The sequence below is a fragment of the Triplophysa dalaica genome, chromosome 6 (assembly GCF_015846415.1).
Source record: "Triplophysa dalaica isolate WHDGS20190420 chromosome 6, ASM1584641v1, whole genome shotgun sequence".
Taxonomy (NCBI): Eukaryota; Metazoa; Chordata; class Actinopteri; order Cypriniformes; family Nemacheilidae; genus Triplophysa; species Triplophysa dalaica.
The window spans coordinates 20,052,201-20,068,589 of record NC_079547.1 but is presented as its reverse complement, the minus strand read 5'-3'; the positions used below and the strand labels follow the sequence as shown (position 1 = coordinate 20,068,589).

Genomic DNA, 16,389 nt, shown 5'->3' with positions numbered 1-16,389 from the left:
AAGATACAGGATTGAAATGGCATGAGGGTAGGAAATGGCCTTTTTGGGTGAACTGTCCCTTTACACAAAATTTGTGCCATTATAGATTAACTTAGTTTAAAAGGTTCCCGTTAAAAATTATAATGGATTGTAGACATTTTTCAAAACCAAGGCAAAGCACATCTATTAAAAATAGTTGGATGAAGTATATGAAGTTGGACTGTATAGCGCTGTCCCTGTCACTTCTTAAAACGTCATGCCAAAAACATCTCCGTCATTTAAACCTATTTATTTACTTTGAACAAATAATACAAAAGAAAATACAAAATATGATGAAACATTAAACCATATGTCAAGTGTCTTTTTCCTCATTGCTATCCTTAAACAATATCAAAATATGAGCTATAACAGATGATGTTCAGTTGTTATCCAGTGTGAAATGCATTTCCATACGGTTTAAAACAAGTATAAAATAAAACTAGATTCAAGCCTTACGTTAGTTTGTGCAGAAGCCCAACAATAGTTTAAAATCCTTTAAAATACGACACCACGTGGTCCATGTGACCAACAGTAAGCAGGTTATGACAACATGACCATTTCAGATCAGCAAAGATTTTTTTTCTGTGTATTTCCTATGTCACTTACACATTATAGGAACATATGCGTTTCTGAACCCAGCAGATGAAGGCAACTATTAGACACAGTTCATTCTAGACATCTAGAGTCAGGACAGCTCTGATAGTGGAGAGAGACAGGGGTAGGGTCTCGGTAGGTCTAGATTGACATAGGTGACCTGGAGGTTGATGTAGTGCTCCCCCTCTAGACTGGAGTGGATGTTGTGAATGGTTTTCACAAGTGTGGAGAAGTCCGGTCTTCTCTCGGGCTCTGGATGCCAAGACTGGAGCAGGATGGACCACCTATAATAAAAGAGTAAATCAAAACATATATTCTGTAGTACTGTGTTGTTAATTTCTTGTAAGTATGTAGATGATTAGAAATCTACAATGTTTTGGTATTTGTTACTGGGATAACTACAAATAATTAAATTCAATATCTAAATAATGATGTTTTTACAGGGATCACATCATTGCTTTTGCAATAAGGTGCAGAATGATGTTTCCACGTATTTACATTTGTCATGTTAGTAAGTCTCTTTGAAATAGGAAGAATGCTTTTGTGTATATGTATGTTGTTAAACGTAACAATTTAACTTTGTTAAATGAGCTCTTTTATCTTCAAAGATCAACAAAAATATGATCCATTTGCTATTACTTAAATAAAAAGACATGTGAAATACATATAAAATCGTACAGGGAATCTAAGCAGTATTGTGGCTGATACAGTCGACGGCCCTGTATCAGATAGCCAGTGATGTCATAAGGGTCCACATCCGGATACGGGCTGGCCCCTCTGGTCAACAGCTCCCACATCAATACTCCAAAAGACCACTAGAGGGAGAAAAGTATACAGCGTATAACAATCTGCATTATTTCAATGTAACTTAAAGAAAGACGCATTGTACTGTATCAACCTGACATTTATTTTTTCTCTCCTGGCAATTTTATCCGGTCATGTGGGATTTCAAAAACGTTAAAAAGAAACGTTGACTTACCACATCTGATTTGGTGGTGAATTTCTGAGTCTGCAGGCTTTCTATTGCCATCCATTTGACCGGCAGCTTTGCTTTTTTAATATCTTGGACGCTATAGTATTCCTTATCATAAATGTCACGCGCCATGCCAAAGTCAGCCACCTTCACTGTGAATGACTCATCCAGCCTAGAAGAAGGTTTTGTCACGAATGTTATTATACTTCATATATGTTTACATACTTTAAATATATATATACAAGAATAAACAGATTGTTTGCCTACTAACATGCAGTTGCGTGCTGCAAGGTCTCTGTGAACAAACTTCTTGTTTGCGAGATACTCCATTCCTTTGGCAACCTGAAGGCCAAAGCCAATCAGATCCTTCACTGTGGGATTCTGAACATGACGGATAAAAAAGAATGTCACATATGAACATAAATCAGTACAAGTTATCAAAGTACTGGTGTGTTGTGGAAGAGCTTTTGAACCTTCTCATAGGAAGGAACAGAAAAAGCAAGATAAACAATATTTCGTTTTCAGTAATTATCTCACAAGTAAAAAAATAAGCTTGTTCTGTAAAGCAACATAAGTTAACATCAATGTTGGTTCGTAAAAAACCTTTCTGTCAAGCAATCATATTTTCAGCATAGGTTCTACTTTTTGCAAATAGGTAAATTTGTAGTTTTATAAACTGGCATTAAAAGATTTTGCTTACTCTCTTCTCAGAGCGGATGAAATGTCTGAGGTCTCCGTGTTTCATGTACGGCAGAACCACTACGGGAAGTCCATCACTGGGCAGCAGAATGCCCAGGAGAGACAGTACATGGGGATGGTGGAAGGCCTTCATGAAGATTCCTTCTCGTAAAAACTGCTCCACCTCCTCCATCTCAGTGATCCCTTATAAGAAATATTGGATTGGATTCAATCAACGAAATGGATTTAAGAAGAAAAATACAGCATAACATGAGGAAAGTGGTGAGAAAAACAGATACACATAATACACCATAGACAAGACTTGCAACAGGGTAAAATAATCCAGCTCCCGCAAGCAGCCATCCGTTCCAGTGCCATTACAGCACCGTTCACAGACCCGCTTGTCAGGCTAGCGGTTCAAAGCTATTGAGACATGCATCTTTCATGTTGTCCTCTTAACCAAAATGCTTGTGCATGAGTAACTTCACAATACTGTCAGCCTATGGGATTGACATGAAGCACATAGTATCATCCAAACTCATTAAAAATAAAGAAATAGTGTACCCAAAAATAAACATTCACCCTCATGTTGTACAAAACCTTTAAATGACTTTCTTCTTTGGAACCTAAAAGAATATATTGTAAAGGTCCAGTGTGTCATTTTTTGGAGGATAAAGACCTTACATAATGAAGCATTATGTTTTTATTATCTTATAAGGAGGTATTTCTATCTAGATCCACCGCGGGTCAACCTAAATGGAATTCACGATGTTGTTTCTACAGTAGCCTAAAACAGACAAACTGGGAAAGGTTAAAGTGAGCCATTGGTTGCAACCACTAGATGCCGCTAAATTTCATACACTGGACATTTAAAATATTTTGTCAATACAATGCAAGTCAAAAGGGTCCAATGATGTTGACAATAAGGTTACTAACGTTCCATATAACATCTAATTTTGTGTAAGTGACAAATGGTTTAAGAATTTAAACTTTTGGGTGAACTTTCCCTTCAAGTCTGAAAAAATTCTGTTAGTCACTCTTTCCTAACTAAAGTACGTATAAAAAAACGATATAGTCTATATAGTAAAAAACTATATATACAGTCCTCTGCACAGGACTGAAAGTTTCTGTTTGCCCACCGATGTGTGACCCTAGCTCAAGTTTAAAATGAGTTTGTGTCTGTTGGAGCAGGATAATAAATAACACATATATTTGCTAAACTATCAAAATAATACAACTCTAAAACAGTTTGGACTTACTGTTTAATGACTTGACAGCACAGTGAATCTCTTTGTCATTGTTATCAGTAAGATAGCCGTGATACACCGTCCCAAAATGACCTGAGAAAGATTGAGATGAGATGATGTGAAACAAGAATAGACAACGACTGTGTCAGTTCTTAAAAGACAGGAAGATAATGATGGTAATGAATGGACGATTGGCCAATGTACCTTTGCCGATGATCTGGTCATGCTGAATTTTAAGCTTATTTGGTGGGATCAAAACATCCTTCACCTCCTCCAGCAGACATGGTCGGAGAGAGGACATAGAGATCACCTGTGGCATCATAGGAGCTGCTGCAGAGTCCATGGACCCAGCATATGGCAAACTAGAGAAGGTCGTTCGTGAATCCCGGAAGGGTGATATACCTATAGGACACATGTTTAATGCCCATTGCATGGTTTTGTAATAGAAAAAAAGCCAAAATGATGATTTCATCAACCTCTTCTGTAATCACCATCGGGTGATCTGTCATAATTCTCCGCCGCCATGCGAGTTGAATGCATGGACAGTCGAACTTCAGCGAGGTCAGCTGTGAATCAACAAAAGGCAACACATAAGGGATAATGTAACGATAGCCTCACAGGCACACTTGTGATGTTATGACATGTAAAAAATAATGACAGAATAGACTTGCCTTTCTTCCTTTTATTCTTCTGTGCCATCACTACATAAGCCAGAGCCGCCCCAAGGCCAAGTGCAGCTATAATGCCCAGCACAATACCCACAATGTAACTATTTTTGGTAAATACCACTATGCCAATGTCATAAACCTCCCCATTAACAAACACCTGAAAAAGAGAATTAATTGAGATCGGGAAGAGCCCACATGAGTTTATTGAAGCTGAATTAAATGGATTACAGACCTTGACGGGCGCCCCCTGGCTGGGGATGGTCATATTTCTGGGAATCCTGCAAGTGATCTCATTGTCCAAAATTGTAGTCTTGCAATCCACCCCATTAATTGTCATGAAGATGTTCATGCAACCAGACACCAGTCCCAGTTTTTTTTGCTGAAATAAAATGTCTTATCATAAGAGTACAATATAATAGGGATACGTAGGGATAACTATTCATTTGAAGATCTAATAATATGGAAGATGAATCATTTAAAGACTATGATAACTCATATGAAGTCTTAAAGTTGGTGCTATATTGCAAATGTCTACACAAATTTCATAAATTTCAAATAAAAGTTTGTGTTTACGTAATATATGTCTGTTGTAACGTCTTCGTTGACCACGCCCCCGCACCAGAGTCATCTACCCGCTTCATCCGCTCCCAATCACCGGACTTTTAACTCCTGGACTACATTTCCCATCATTCACTGCACACCCCTGCATTAATTGCCCCACACCTGACTTTCATCTCACTCCACCAGAACCTCATCCCATGGACTCTACTCCCCCTTTTGTTTTGTAAGTTGTCCTGTCTTAATGTATTCTGCTCAGCATATACCATACCTTGGACTCGCTATGTAAACATGAACTTTAACTTTCTCTCTGGATGTATTTCTGTTAGATTCTGTTGTACCCGTTTAACCATGTGGATTATTGTTTTGGATTTTACGTTAACTTGGATGTTTACCTTGTTTGCCTGGAATCATTTAATCATCACCATTGACATTCTAGTTTACTTGTGGCATCATTATTCTTCTGGTGAATTGTTACATCTGTTTACTGTGCATTTTGTATTTATAAAAACATATACATGCATGCTAAATATGTATGTGTTTATTAATACAAAATGAATATCCACAGTGCACAGACATATGGTATATTATGTAAACACAAACTTTTATTTCGATTGCGATTAATCATTTGACAGCCCTAAATTGCAACAAAGAAATCTAATCTTATCCAGTAGCGAAACTTTCCATTAACAACAACAAATACTGCGCAACTGAAATATACACACGTGCAATGAGACTTCGTCCTGCCCTGGGCTGAGCACCAACACATGTCCTTCTGTTTCGAAAGGAATGGGCTCTGCATTCGGATGACAGGTGAAAGATTGAGGCATGAGTTCCTTTGCTCCATCCAGATCCACAGTGAGGATTCCACTCGACTCCTCACATGCAGGGCTCATGCACTCAATCTGTATTGGGTTCCCTTTCCCAATACACACCTGTTGAGTTAAAAAGGTCAAATGTGACGTATTCACTGTTATTAAGCATGGCTGTACAGAAACTAAAAGGTTAAAAAGGTAAGATTCTTACAGCTTGCACAGGTCTTGTGTTGTTGCCTCTGTAGTTTATGACGGGCTGGAATACAGAGTCCAAATTCTGTCCCGTGATAGTAATTTTTGATCCTCTTCATTTCAGCAAGAGTAAAAAAAGATAAAATATTAAAACTTAATCACCATTTGCATCACCTGTGTTTTTAATAATAAAAATAATCATTTTAATAAAATCTAAAAAAAAATTATGCATAACACAGCTGCTAAAAAGAATTACTTGGCATTATTATTTATATATTTTTCGTAATATTATACTATTTTACAAACTTTTTTGAGTTCTTATTATTTATTCCTACATTTAAATAGTTATCTCTCTTTTCTTGTCTTCCATATGAAACACAACAGTAAATCTATCAACACAAAATTTTACCTTACCTTCTAAACCCACAACTGGGTTTCAACCCCATCACCTCAGGATTTACCCTGTAGTTGAACATTTTGGGGGCTGAAATAGTCGATTCATCAATAACAACCTTCACTTCTACTTTAATAATCTCCTCCACACCTTCAGAGAGGCAAACTATAGACTTGCCACTGCTGGAGACGCTGTTGAGACATTAAAGGAGAGATTCTGAAAGCATGAAAATGTGCAGAAAAGATGTTGTGCATTCAGACCTTTTTTCTTTAGGGGGTGCTTACAAACTTTTAACCATGTAGTTCATTTCCAGACTGCGATTTATAACTGTTAAACATTGAAATTAATAACCTGGCACAATAACCTTTGAACAGGGCAGATTCTGTCCCCAAATCTGACAATTCTGTCCCCACCAGCATCCAGATGTTTTCCTGACAGGGTGACCAAGGTTCCCCCAATCTGGGGTCCATAGTCCGGTATGATATCTGTGATTTCTGGGGTCTGATCGGAGATGTGAGGTATAAAAAATATTTAATATCTCGCAAGACAATATTTCTGCAAATTCTGTGTATCAGACAGTCATGTAGCTGAGGTTTTTAAAAAAAAATGAGAGACAGAGAATGTACTGGTTCTTACCACAAAACTAAAGCCGTGTGTGTTTGCATCTCCAGAGATGGAGTATCCAGTTTCCACTCTCTTTTCATTCACCTCTATTGTTATATTTAAACTCTGGTCCAGTTCAGAGCCATCACTGTCAATCCGACATACAAGCCTGAGAAATGATTTAAAAAGAAATATCTTTAGTTTACATTCAGTATGTGTATACGTTTTACAATTCTCTACAGGGTTTGACTGTTGTGGTGCATGAAAAGCAAGCATTAGAAAAATCAAAAGGGATATTATTTTAGATATGTAGAAGGAAAATGTACAGTTTTCTTTTAGAAAAATGGATCAAAATATAAATGACTCATCTTGTACACAGAGGTGTAAGCAATACCTTGTTATTCATTTGGGAGACGCTTTTATCCAAAGCGACTTTCAAGTAGGAAAACATTTTGTCAACATGCTAACAGTACCGTAAGTTTACAAGGCCATGCTACTATGAGGATTAAAGCTGGAGTAAGCCATTTTTTTGCGGACATAGACACATAGACAGTTATTGGTTAGTCAAATAAACGCGGAACAGGTGTGTTTTGAGTCGTTTTTTGAAAGGATGCTGCAGTTCGGGTGGAGGCTGGCAGTTCATTCCACCACAGGGGGACCGAATGGGTAAAGGTTTTTGCAAGCGATATGGTGCCTCGCTGTGATGGAACAACCAGGCGTTGCTCATTTTCAGATGAAGATGACAGGAGGGATGTAGACCTGGAGCAGCGAGTTAAGGTAAAGGGGCAGTTCCTGTTCTAAAGGCCAGTGTCAGCGATTTAAACTTGATGCGGACGGCAACTGACAGCCAGTGAATCGAAATCAGGAGGGGTGTAAAATGGGTTCTTTTATGGCTGATTGAAAACATGACGTGCAGCTGCATTCTGGATAACTTGCAACTAAATGTTTATATGTTCAAATGTTTATATTATGTTAGTGTGTTCATGTTTTTTAAAGTGTACTAACTAAATATTAAAGGCACAAGCCCTTTGATATCTTTCACTCCAACTTCATGCTTCGATATTGTAGCTATTCAGCTTCTCAGATATTCAGCTATTGGAGAAAAATGATATTACTTACTGGGAGCTACTGCTCTTCTCTGGTATGACAGTTAAGATCCTGTTTCCCACTTTAACCTGGTGTGAGGTCTGAGTGATAGCAGGTCTGGAGGCCGACTGGAAGTCCCATCCACACAGAGTGAGCTCACTTTTACCATCGGAGGGCACTGTGCTGGGAAAAAACTGACAAGCGACAACACACAAAAATACTTGTTGTAACTAGTGATAGTTAGGAGATACTGCGATTTGTTTCCCTGACCTTAACATTAGTAAATGTTTAAATAAATGCTGAAAGCCTTGTGTTTGTTAATTGATTTTAACAAATGTGGTTAACTAATGTTAACAAAAAACTTTATTGTAGAGTGTCACCAGTTTTATATTATTTGGATGTCATAAAAATTAATGAAAATTTTGTCATCATTTACTCACCCTCTTGTCATTTAAAATGATGACAAAATTTTCATTAATTTTTATGACATCCAAATAATTTTCATTTTTGGGTGAACCATCCCTAAGACAAATGTAAACTGAGCCTATGCATGGATTTTAAATAATGCTGTAAAAGTATCTCAGATGTTTATTATTAAAAAAATAAAAAAATTGTGGTCACTGCATAAATCCCTTTGTTCTCCATATTTATCTTTTAATAACTTTTATGTTTTTACTGTACTGAACTTAGAAACAATGCATAATGAGCTTTGTCCAAACTTTTGTCATTTAACCGTATTTTTCTAACTGAATGATAAGATGGCATTCCATCTATGCATGACAGGGTAAAAGTCCAACAGGTATGGTGCTTGTTAACACAGCACTGCCCTGCCCTGATATTACGCTGAAGGCATCATATTACTAGTTCATAGTCATCACAATGATGAGATGAGACATGTAGATAGTTTATTGTGACATGTATTGCCTGTTTAGCATTATAGTCCATTGGCTATGTGTTTACCTGGGTGATAACAGGAGGGCAGGAGTTGTTACTCCACTTATTCTGACACTGTGACTCTTGAGAACAGACTCCACCGCACCAGCCACATCCCATAAACGTGGGTGCTTCTAAACACACTGAACAGTTGAGAAAGTGAGCACAGCCGGGGCCTCTGGAGGACACTTTCAGTAACTGTACACATAGAACAAATAGAAATGAACCAATTTATAATAGATCATTGTTTAAGTTAACAGAAAAATGCAGATAAATCATTTTCAGACAGTTAATGGAACATCACAAAACTGTTTTGGAAAAACTAAACCTTAAAGACTATACTGACGTCAGATACGCCTTTAAACGTATAAAATGAATGTGTACAAACTGGTGAAATGTAAATTCTGGAGGCGTACATACTTTGTTTCCAACGACAAAAAGCAGATGCTCGGTAGAAAAAACGGCAGCTATTGGTGACACTCTCTGCTCATCTTCCACAAGAGAGTAGTTGGCGAACATTATAAAGTTTGACCTGCTCAGAATGATCTGATTAAAGAAAAACAGAGAAATTTTCGTCCATTAAAATTTTAAAAGGGACAGTTCAACAATGGAACAAGAACAATTTAACTTTGAAGAAATATATATCTTGGTATCTAATACTGTCACCTGCCACACAGTGTCTGTATTTTTAATTCATTCATTTTTTTTCATGTGCTGGCTCATCAGCTAGCCTTATGGGATAGATAAGTGTGCATTTAATGAGAAATCACAGAAGACCAGTAAACTATCCGGGTATTTTTCGCCTGCTTTTTTTGGAAAACTGAGAATTTGAGCATACTGTGCTTTATGCGCATACAACTTCAGATGCAGCTTTATAACAGTACAGCTTTTATTCCATTCACTTTTATGCGCAAATAGTTGATGCAAATTTTTTTTGGGTTAACTATCCTTTTAAATAAGACCAAATGACAAATTTACCAACAGACCAAGACATAAATATTTAATCAACAATAACATTTTTCCTTTAAAGGTAAAATCTATTTACAGTGATCATCCAATAAGCAGAGCAAACATTTTTTTATACCTGAAAGAGCCTCCCATGAGCTGTGCCGATGTGCGCCACAGTTTTATTCTCAATGGTAGTGACCAGAATGGAAGTGAGGAGCACATCTTTCAGCTGCCCATTGAAGAAGTCCACTCGGTTGTAAGGTTTTGACACCATGGTGGGAAGAGCACTGCATATCATACTATCTGGATTCTAGACAAAACAGAACAAAATGTTTGTAAAGAAATAATATCCCACAAATAATCCTACATTTATTTTTACTATTATTATTTATTTATTTTTGAAAAATGTATATAGCGCTTTATTGTGTATTGCTGTGCACCCAAAGTGCTTTACAATCATATGAGGGGGCTCTCTACTCAGCCACTACCTGTGGGCAGCATCCACTTGGATGATGCGACAACATCCACAGTACAACGGCGCCAGTACACTCACCATACACAGGCTATAGGTGGTGAGGCGAGAGAGACCCAGGGTGAGGATTATTAGGGGACATTATAATGACATCACACCCAGTAAAATCGTGATGTACAATTATTGTTTTGGCTTTTTAGTCTATCTTAGAAATAACACCAATTAATTTACACTTAGTCAAGTTCACATTATCTTTATTCCATTTTATACATAATTTTTTGGTTTGTTTGTTTTTGTTGTTGTTGTTAAAGGTCATTTACTAATTTGGATAAAATTGTCTGCCAAGTGCAAAATTGTTATTTAATGTAAATATTTAACCTGTGGAGATTTGTGTTTGTGTTACGGTGATAAACAAAAAAGGAGGCAACTGCTTGTAAAATGAAGGCTGCAGACACCATCTGGCTATGATAAATTACTTCCTGCTATTAAATCTCAGACCCTGTGTGACCAAATTAGGATGACAGACACGTTCTGTCAGTAGAAGAGCTATCTGGACACTTTACATTGCAAAGCAGAGACAACAGTATGGAAGGAACTAAAGAACTGAGAACAGATGTGCGGTACTGTCTTCATCCTTATTTCTTATTGTACTTTATCCTTATCGTTATTATTTGATATCCTGAAATGGTGGAGGTGAAACTTTAAACTGTCACATCAGTTAAATATTTGATCGTATTTGATTCCCAAGGTGCACAGGGCCATTATAATTCTCAATTTAGGAAAGTCCTTTTAACATAGGAAAAAATGTAAAGACTAAAATGAAATAGCATTAGGCTTTTTTTGTTATTCTTTTACCACTCAGCATTTATTCGCCCTCATGCCATTTCAAACATGATTCTTCAACATTTTGAAGAATGTTACAAAAATATTGGTCTCTTTGTTGAATAGCCAAAAACCTTGAAACATTTATCAGAATATTTTCTTTTGCATTTCACAGGTTTTGGTCGTCATGAGAGTAAATAAATGATGACAATTTTCCCTTTTGAGTAACTTTTCCATTTCAGAGCAAATTATACAGAAATATTAGGTTATTTAATAAAAACATGAATAAAAAAACTTGTAGAAGGCCCGGAGAAGACATTCTGGCATTCTCTTTCTTTATTTCTGTTTCTAAGGGTAAAAAAAACAAACTGTTGACGTCACGTTTGATTAATCTTTGGTTTGGCTAGATGCCCGTTTAAGAACTTGAGCGATAAAGCTGAACTTAGCACATACTTCTATACTCACGGAAACAAGGGTCTAACTTAATGACGTATTAAAGTTCCTGTATGAACATGCGGTGGCTTGTATCTGCACAACAGAAACTGAGTTCATGAATTCAACAACACAACAAGGACTTCAAAATCTGCAATCACAGTACATGACAAGGCCCGGCTCCTTTGGAGTTTTCCCAGAACAAGTGCAGCTCCATATTTAAGTTAAACAAATATCAAAATTTGTATGAGTCATTTCCTGGACCTAGCTCCAGTTTCCACCATCGTAATTCTTTTATGGTTCTCTTCTTTTAATATACAACTTGTGCAATATTAAAACCAGCCATTATACTCTTTTTAATAAGATACTGTACAAAAGCTGTTCATGTGACTGTACCCTTTGAAAAGTTCCTAATATGTAACGTTTAGGTAAAGATTTATACATTTGGTAGCAAAATGTACCTTTGAGTTATTAATATGTACTCTATAGGTGCAAAAGTGTACTTTTTAAAGGGTACCACCCCAGTGACAGCTTTTTTACCTTTCTTCTGGGTGTGTGGGGAAAGATTAAAATTTAGAAAAGTTATATTTAATAACTTGTGTGTTCTACAGAAGAAATGAACACATACAGGTTTTGAAAATAACTTAGAGATTTTTTTAAGAAACTGGCTGAATCACACAAACAGACATATAAAGCCGCGGGTATACTTGACTTTCCGCCTCCGAGTCTGTCTCGCGTACAAATGCGTCTGCACAGCTTCTTGAGCATACTCATCGCGGTTTAAGCCCGCGTTCTACACATGCGCAATACAAATGAGTATGTGTGCTCTACCAGACCATCAGAGGGCAGCACTTAGTCGCGTCATTCACAGACCCCCTGCAAAATTGTGATTGAGCAAGTCATTCGCCATTGTTAACAATCCGAGCAAACAGCAAGACAACACGAACAAAAAGCAAACTGCATAGAGAACGATATGCTTCTTAGCTTACTGTTCTTGGTTTCAGCGTATAGGTTTTGTATCATGCTTCTTCGACACAGCACACTTTCAAGTGCGTGCATTGACCCCTAGTGGACTAGAGCACTTTTCTCGCGCATGCACTGTTGTATGCGTCAGGTCCGCGTGGTCTCAAAAAATGGGCTGCACACGGATGGGGTGTACGAACAATCGCGGAACTTCCTGAGGACGAAAATAACGTCATGCGCATGGATGCAGATGGCCGGACCATACTTGAAGTGAAAGTGAAGTGAAAGTGACTAATTTGTCAGTTATGGTGACCCATATCCGAGATATACCTCTGCTTTTAACCCATCCAGAGAGTAGTGAACACACGCACAGCAAGTGGTGAACACACATACACCCAGAGCAGCTATCGCTGCAGCGCCCGGGGAGCAAGTAGGGGTTAGGTGCCTTGCTCAAGGACACCTCAATCGTTACCCGCCTGACCTGAGGATCGAACCGGCAACCTTCTCGTCACGAGTCCAACCCTCTAACCATTAGGCCACGACTGCCCCGTGCGGTTTTAGTCTTAGGAAACTTAAGAGTATAACATTTGTACAGGAGCCCTTAAAAGGGAGGTCCTTGGAGGCCTCTTAAGCTTTACTAAGAAACACCAAAGTTAAGAAATAATTTTAGTGATGCATCAAAGCTTTAGGGATGAATACAAACTCACCTCATGAGGACACATTTCAAAGGGCTGAAAATGTCTCAGTCCACGTGAAAGACGCTCTGACCAATGGGAACAGCAGGCGTTGACCCCCTCTTCAATCTTAATGTTCACGTCATCTATTGGAAACACACACAAGGCCGACCGTCTGGTTGGTTTTCCCTCATTATCAGTTATGGCGAACACTCCATACAGAAACGTGCTTCCCATCTTCACTCCCAAATCTTTGGCCAGCTCATTTCCAGATGTACCAAAGTAGGCAGCTTGAACTGCGTTGTACACTATATCCCCGTTACTCCTTTTCCTTCTTTTGGGCTTAAAGCGGCATTCCAGAACTATCTCCCGATACATCCATGGCTCGGTTTCCTTGATCGGCAGGCGCCCAAGATAGGTCTGCAACCTGCCGTATGGTTTCAGTGGGCTCTCCCACTGTAAAGATACAAAATACACATATTCTGATGTGGAGAAGGTATAGATGTAATCGATGGTGAATGTGTCCTGGAATTGACGAAGAACAGTCAAACCCTTCACTTGACTGTCAAATCCGTCATCTGTAGCCAGCAAGCGGCGAATGGAAAGGGATCGCTTGTGATAAGATCCAGCTATGGTGGTATTGATGGTAGCTGCTGTGAAAAAGTATGATGAATGCCCGACTGTTACCACGCTGACTTTTGTACCCAGAGGGCTAGCGACACAGTCGGGACAATCAGAGGGCGAGTTGGAATTTTTATTGAACAAACATGTAGGGTCATTAAGTCGTCCGCCTTTTTCAAGTTCAATTAGGGTACAGACTCCATACTGAGTGCTCCCACATACGTACAAGTACTCCAAATGTTCCACAGGCTCTAAAACAAGAACCTGATTATCCGTGTCCAGTGATGTACCTGGCTCATTCCCGATGTCACAATGACAGGTCTGACAATCTGGACTGCCAAATGGCCCAGTTCTCAATTCCCATTGTTTGGTGAGCTGACCGTCCAAAGCTTCAATTACGTTTCGTGATGCCACGTAAACCTCATTGAAATTCTCGTGAACTACTATGTTCTGTATGGCGTTTGAAGTTTGGAAAAAGGAAACTGGGTAGGTTTCAGAAAAGTTCAAAGAGGTTTGTAAGATTGGAGGGCATGTTTTTAGGGCACATGTCAGATGTATCTGGAACCAGACACATTTTAACAAGGTGCCGGGGCTGATGAACATCTCCACGGTCCTGTGTGGCCTGAGGGAAGGGTTAGTTACCGCTCCTCAAAACATGTTGAGAAAACCAAGACCTCTGAATGGAGCGAAACAAATACAGATGGAGATGTTAACATGTACCTTGTGAAAATGTTGACAGAATTATGTACGAACAATCGCTGCCATTTACAGTAAGTAGCCATGTATTGTAGCCATGTATTAGCATTAATTTAAAATGTGTGGCAAAGTGAAATGGACTCACCACTTTTGTGTCTCGTAAAAGTTGTAAATTAAGTTTTCAATGAAACTTAAGAAAGCAATTCAAAGTCTTCTTGCTGCAGAAAAAAAAGAAACAAAAAAGAAATCATTACAAAATAAAATGAGAAGGCACATAAATTCTAATGTGTCAATGATTAGGAACTGTACTGACTATTTTGGCGAAACATACAACCTTGATGCTTACAAAAAAATAAAAGAAAGTAAAAAATCCGTTGTTATTTGGCAAAAACACCCAAAGAAGTGTACTTCTTACACACAAAGAAGTAAGTATCTTCTTTAACCTTATACAAAAGCGTAAAGTTCCTGTAACCAAACGAACGCCAATTGAAAACCAACTTTACGTTTGCAACAATTTTAACGCGTGCTTGCGCTGCTTCACGCAAATATGAATGACCCTATATTGAACTGAGATGTGACCTATGTCGTTAGCTTGTAACAGAAAGCCTACACATAAACATAATCAAAGTTCATATATATTTGTCTGGTATGAAAAATGTACCTGAGGCTCACCTGACTTCTCAGAAGTCCTGTGAAGTGAAAGAGTAACGTGAGTGCAGTCAAATACATGAGATTACACTCACATGTCAACTTCCACAAAAAACTCTACAGTAGACATAAAATAACAAAATTGTAAATGAAAAACGCAAACTCACAGACTGAAGAAGCCTATTGACTGGTTTCTGGACAGTTTCGACTTGTATTTGCAGGAGACTGTGAGTAGGGCAATCCAGCGTTCACGGTACACGCCTATACACCTCATGAGGAAGTAATGTTGCACAATCCCGTCCCGACCCGAGTATCCCTCAAGGGATTTACAATAATTCGCCCTTCTGTTTGTTTTAACAGCATTTAGGCTACAAACATAAAGCGCGTGTGCCTTTCATCCTCTGAATTCACGGCTTTTTCCCTGTGGCTTTTACAGACATCCTTCTCGAAAAGCTTTTCATTGATGGAATGCAGGGAATTTACTTCCCAGGTTGTCCTAAGACGAGAAAAAAAGCTTCAGTTTAATCATGCATTTAATTCACACTGGCAAGAAATAATAAAACTTTAATGTTATAAAAAAACTATATTTCACAGATCTTTGGGGTAAGAGGAGAGGGAAGCAAATGATTGATTTGCTTTCAGTGAATTTAGACTGTGTCATGTTTTTATGTACTTGCTGAGTGAATTACACTAAGAAGGATTGTAATGAATCATTCTTAGTGATTTAATTTTTCATGCTTATTTTTACATGATAGAAAACACACTTTATTTTTACACACTTTAAAATGTTTAAAAAGTGCTACACTATTGAAAAACTGTCAATTGTACAAGCAATTCAGCAGCTAGGAAAGCTATAGTGCAATGCAATAGCCTACAATACAATAGTTTTGATCTGGAATCTATTAAGAAGCGATTAAAATGGTCTTGATCCAGTGTTGGGTGTAACTAGTTACTAAGTAATTAGTTACTGTAATTCAATTACTTTTCCCTTGAAAAAGTAAAGAAAGGGATTACTCATATGTTTTCTGTAATTTAAATATAGTTACTTTACTTTTGATGTAATTAAACTAAATACTTTGCGAAATATATGCGTGTGCAATAGTGTAATTGACATCAAAATTCAAAGTCTTACTTTAAAATCAGTGCACACATTTGTAATACTTTGGTCAGTGAATAATATTATTTATTTAAAATGAATTAAATAAGCCGTTTCATGTCTATCCTTGAATCACTTAACTAATCAAGATCGATGTAGGATATAGAAAGTAATTAGTAATGAGTAACTAAATACTTTTTGGACAGAGTAATTTGGACAGTAATCTAATTACACTATTGAATATGTAATGAGTAACTA

General features: G+C 37.8%; 1 protein-coding gene across 2 annotated transcripts; it reads right to left on the bottom strand.

Moving 5' to 3' along the window:
• Nucleotides 1–249: 249 nt before the first annotated feature.
• Nucleotides 250–15,413, bottom strand: mst1ra (macrophage stimulating 1 receptor a). Of its 2 annotated transcripts, none has more exons than XM_056751560.1 (23): nucleotides 15,203–15,413; nucleotides 15,049–15,076; nucleotides 14,533–14,605; nucleotides 13,104–14,367; nucleotides 9,844–10,017; nucleotides 9,180–9,305; nucleotides 8,787–8,957; nucleotides 7,860–8,020; nucleotides 6,774–6,909; nucleotides 6,502–6,638; nucleotides 6,158–6,328; nucleotides 5,763–5,856; nucleotides 5,462–5,671; nucleotides 4,411–4,557; nucleotides 4,182–4,335; nucleotides 3,987–4,076; nucleotides 3,715–3,912; nucleotides 3,523–3,603; nucleotides 2,286–2,467; nucleotides 1,857–1,966; nucleotides 1,592–1,757; nucleotides 1,291–1,427; nucleotides 250–896 (listed from the first exon to the last, which is right to left on the bottom strand). In XM_056751560.1, the coding sequence occupies exons 4-23, from the start codon at nucleotides 14,292–14,294 to the stop codon at nucleotides 704–706; spliced, it is 4,029 nt and encodes a 1,342-aa protein (XP_056607538.1). In that variant the 5' UTR covers nucleotides 14,295–14,367; nucleotides 14,533–14,605; nucleotides 15,049–15,076; nucleotides 15,203–15,413; the 3' UTR covers nucleotides 250–703. The 2 variants fall into 2 exon arrangements, with proteins under 2 accessions (XP_056607538.1, XP_056607539.1); XM_056751561.1 differs by having other exon boundaries at nucleotides 15,060–15,076.
• Nucleotides 15,414–16,389: the final 976 nt, after the last annotated feature.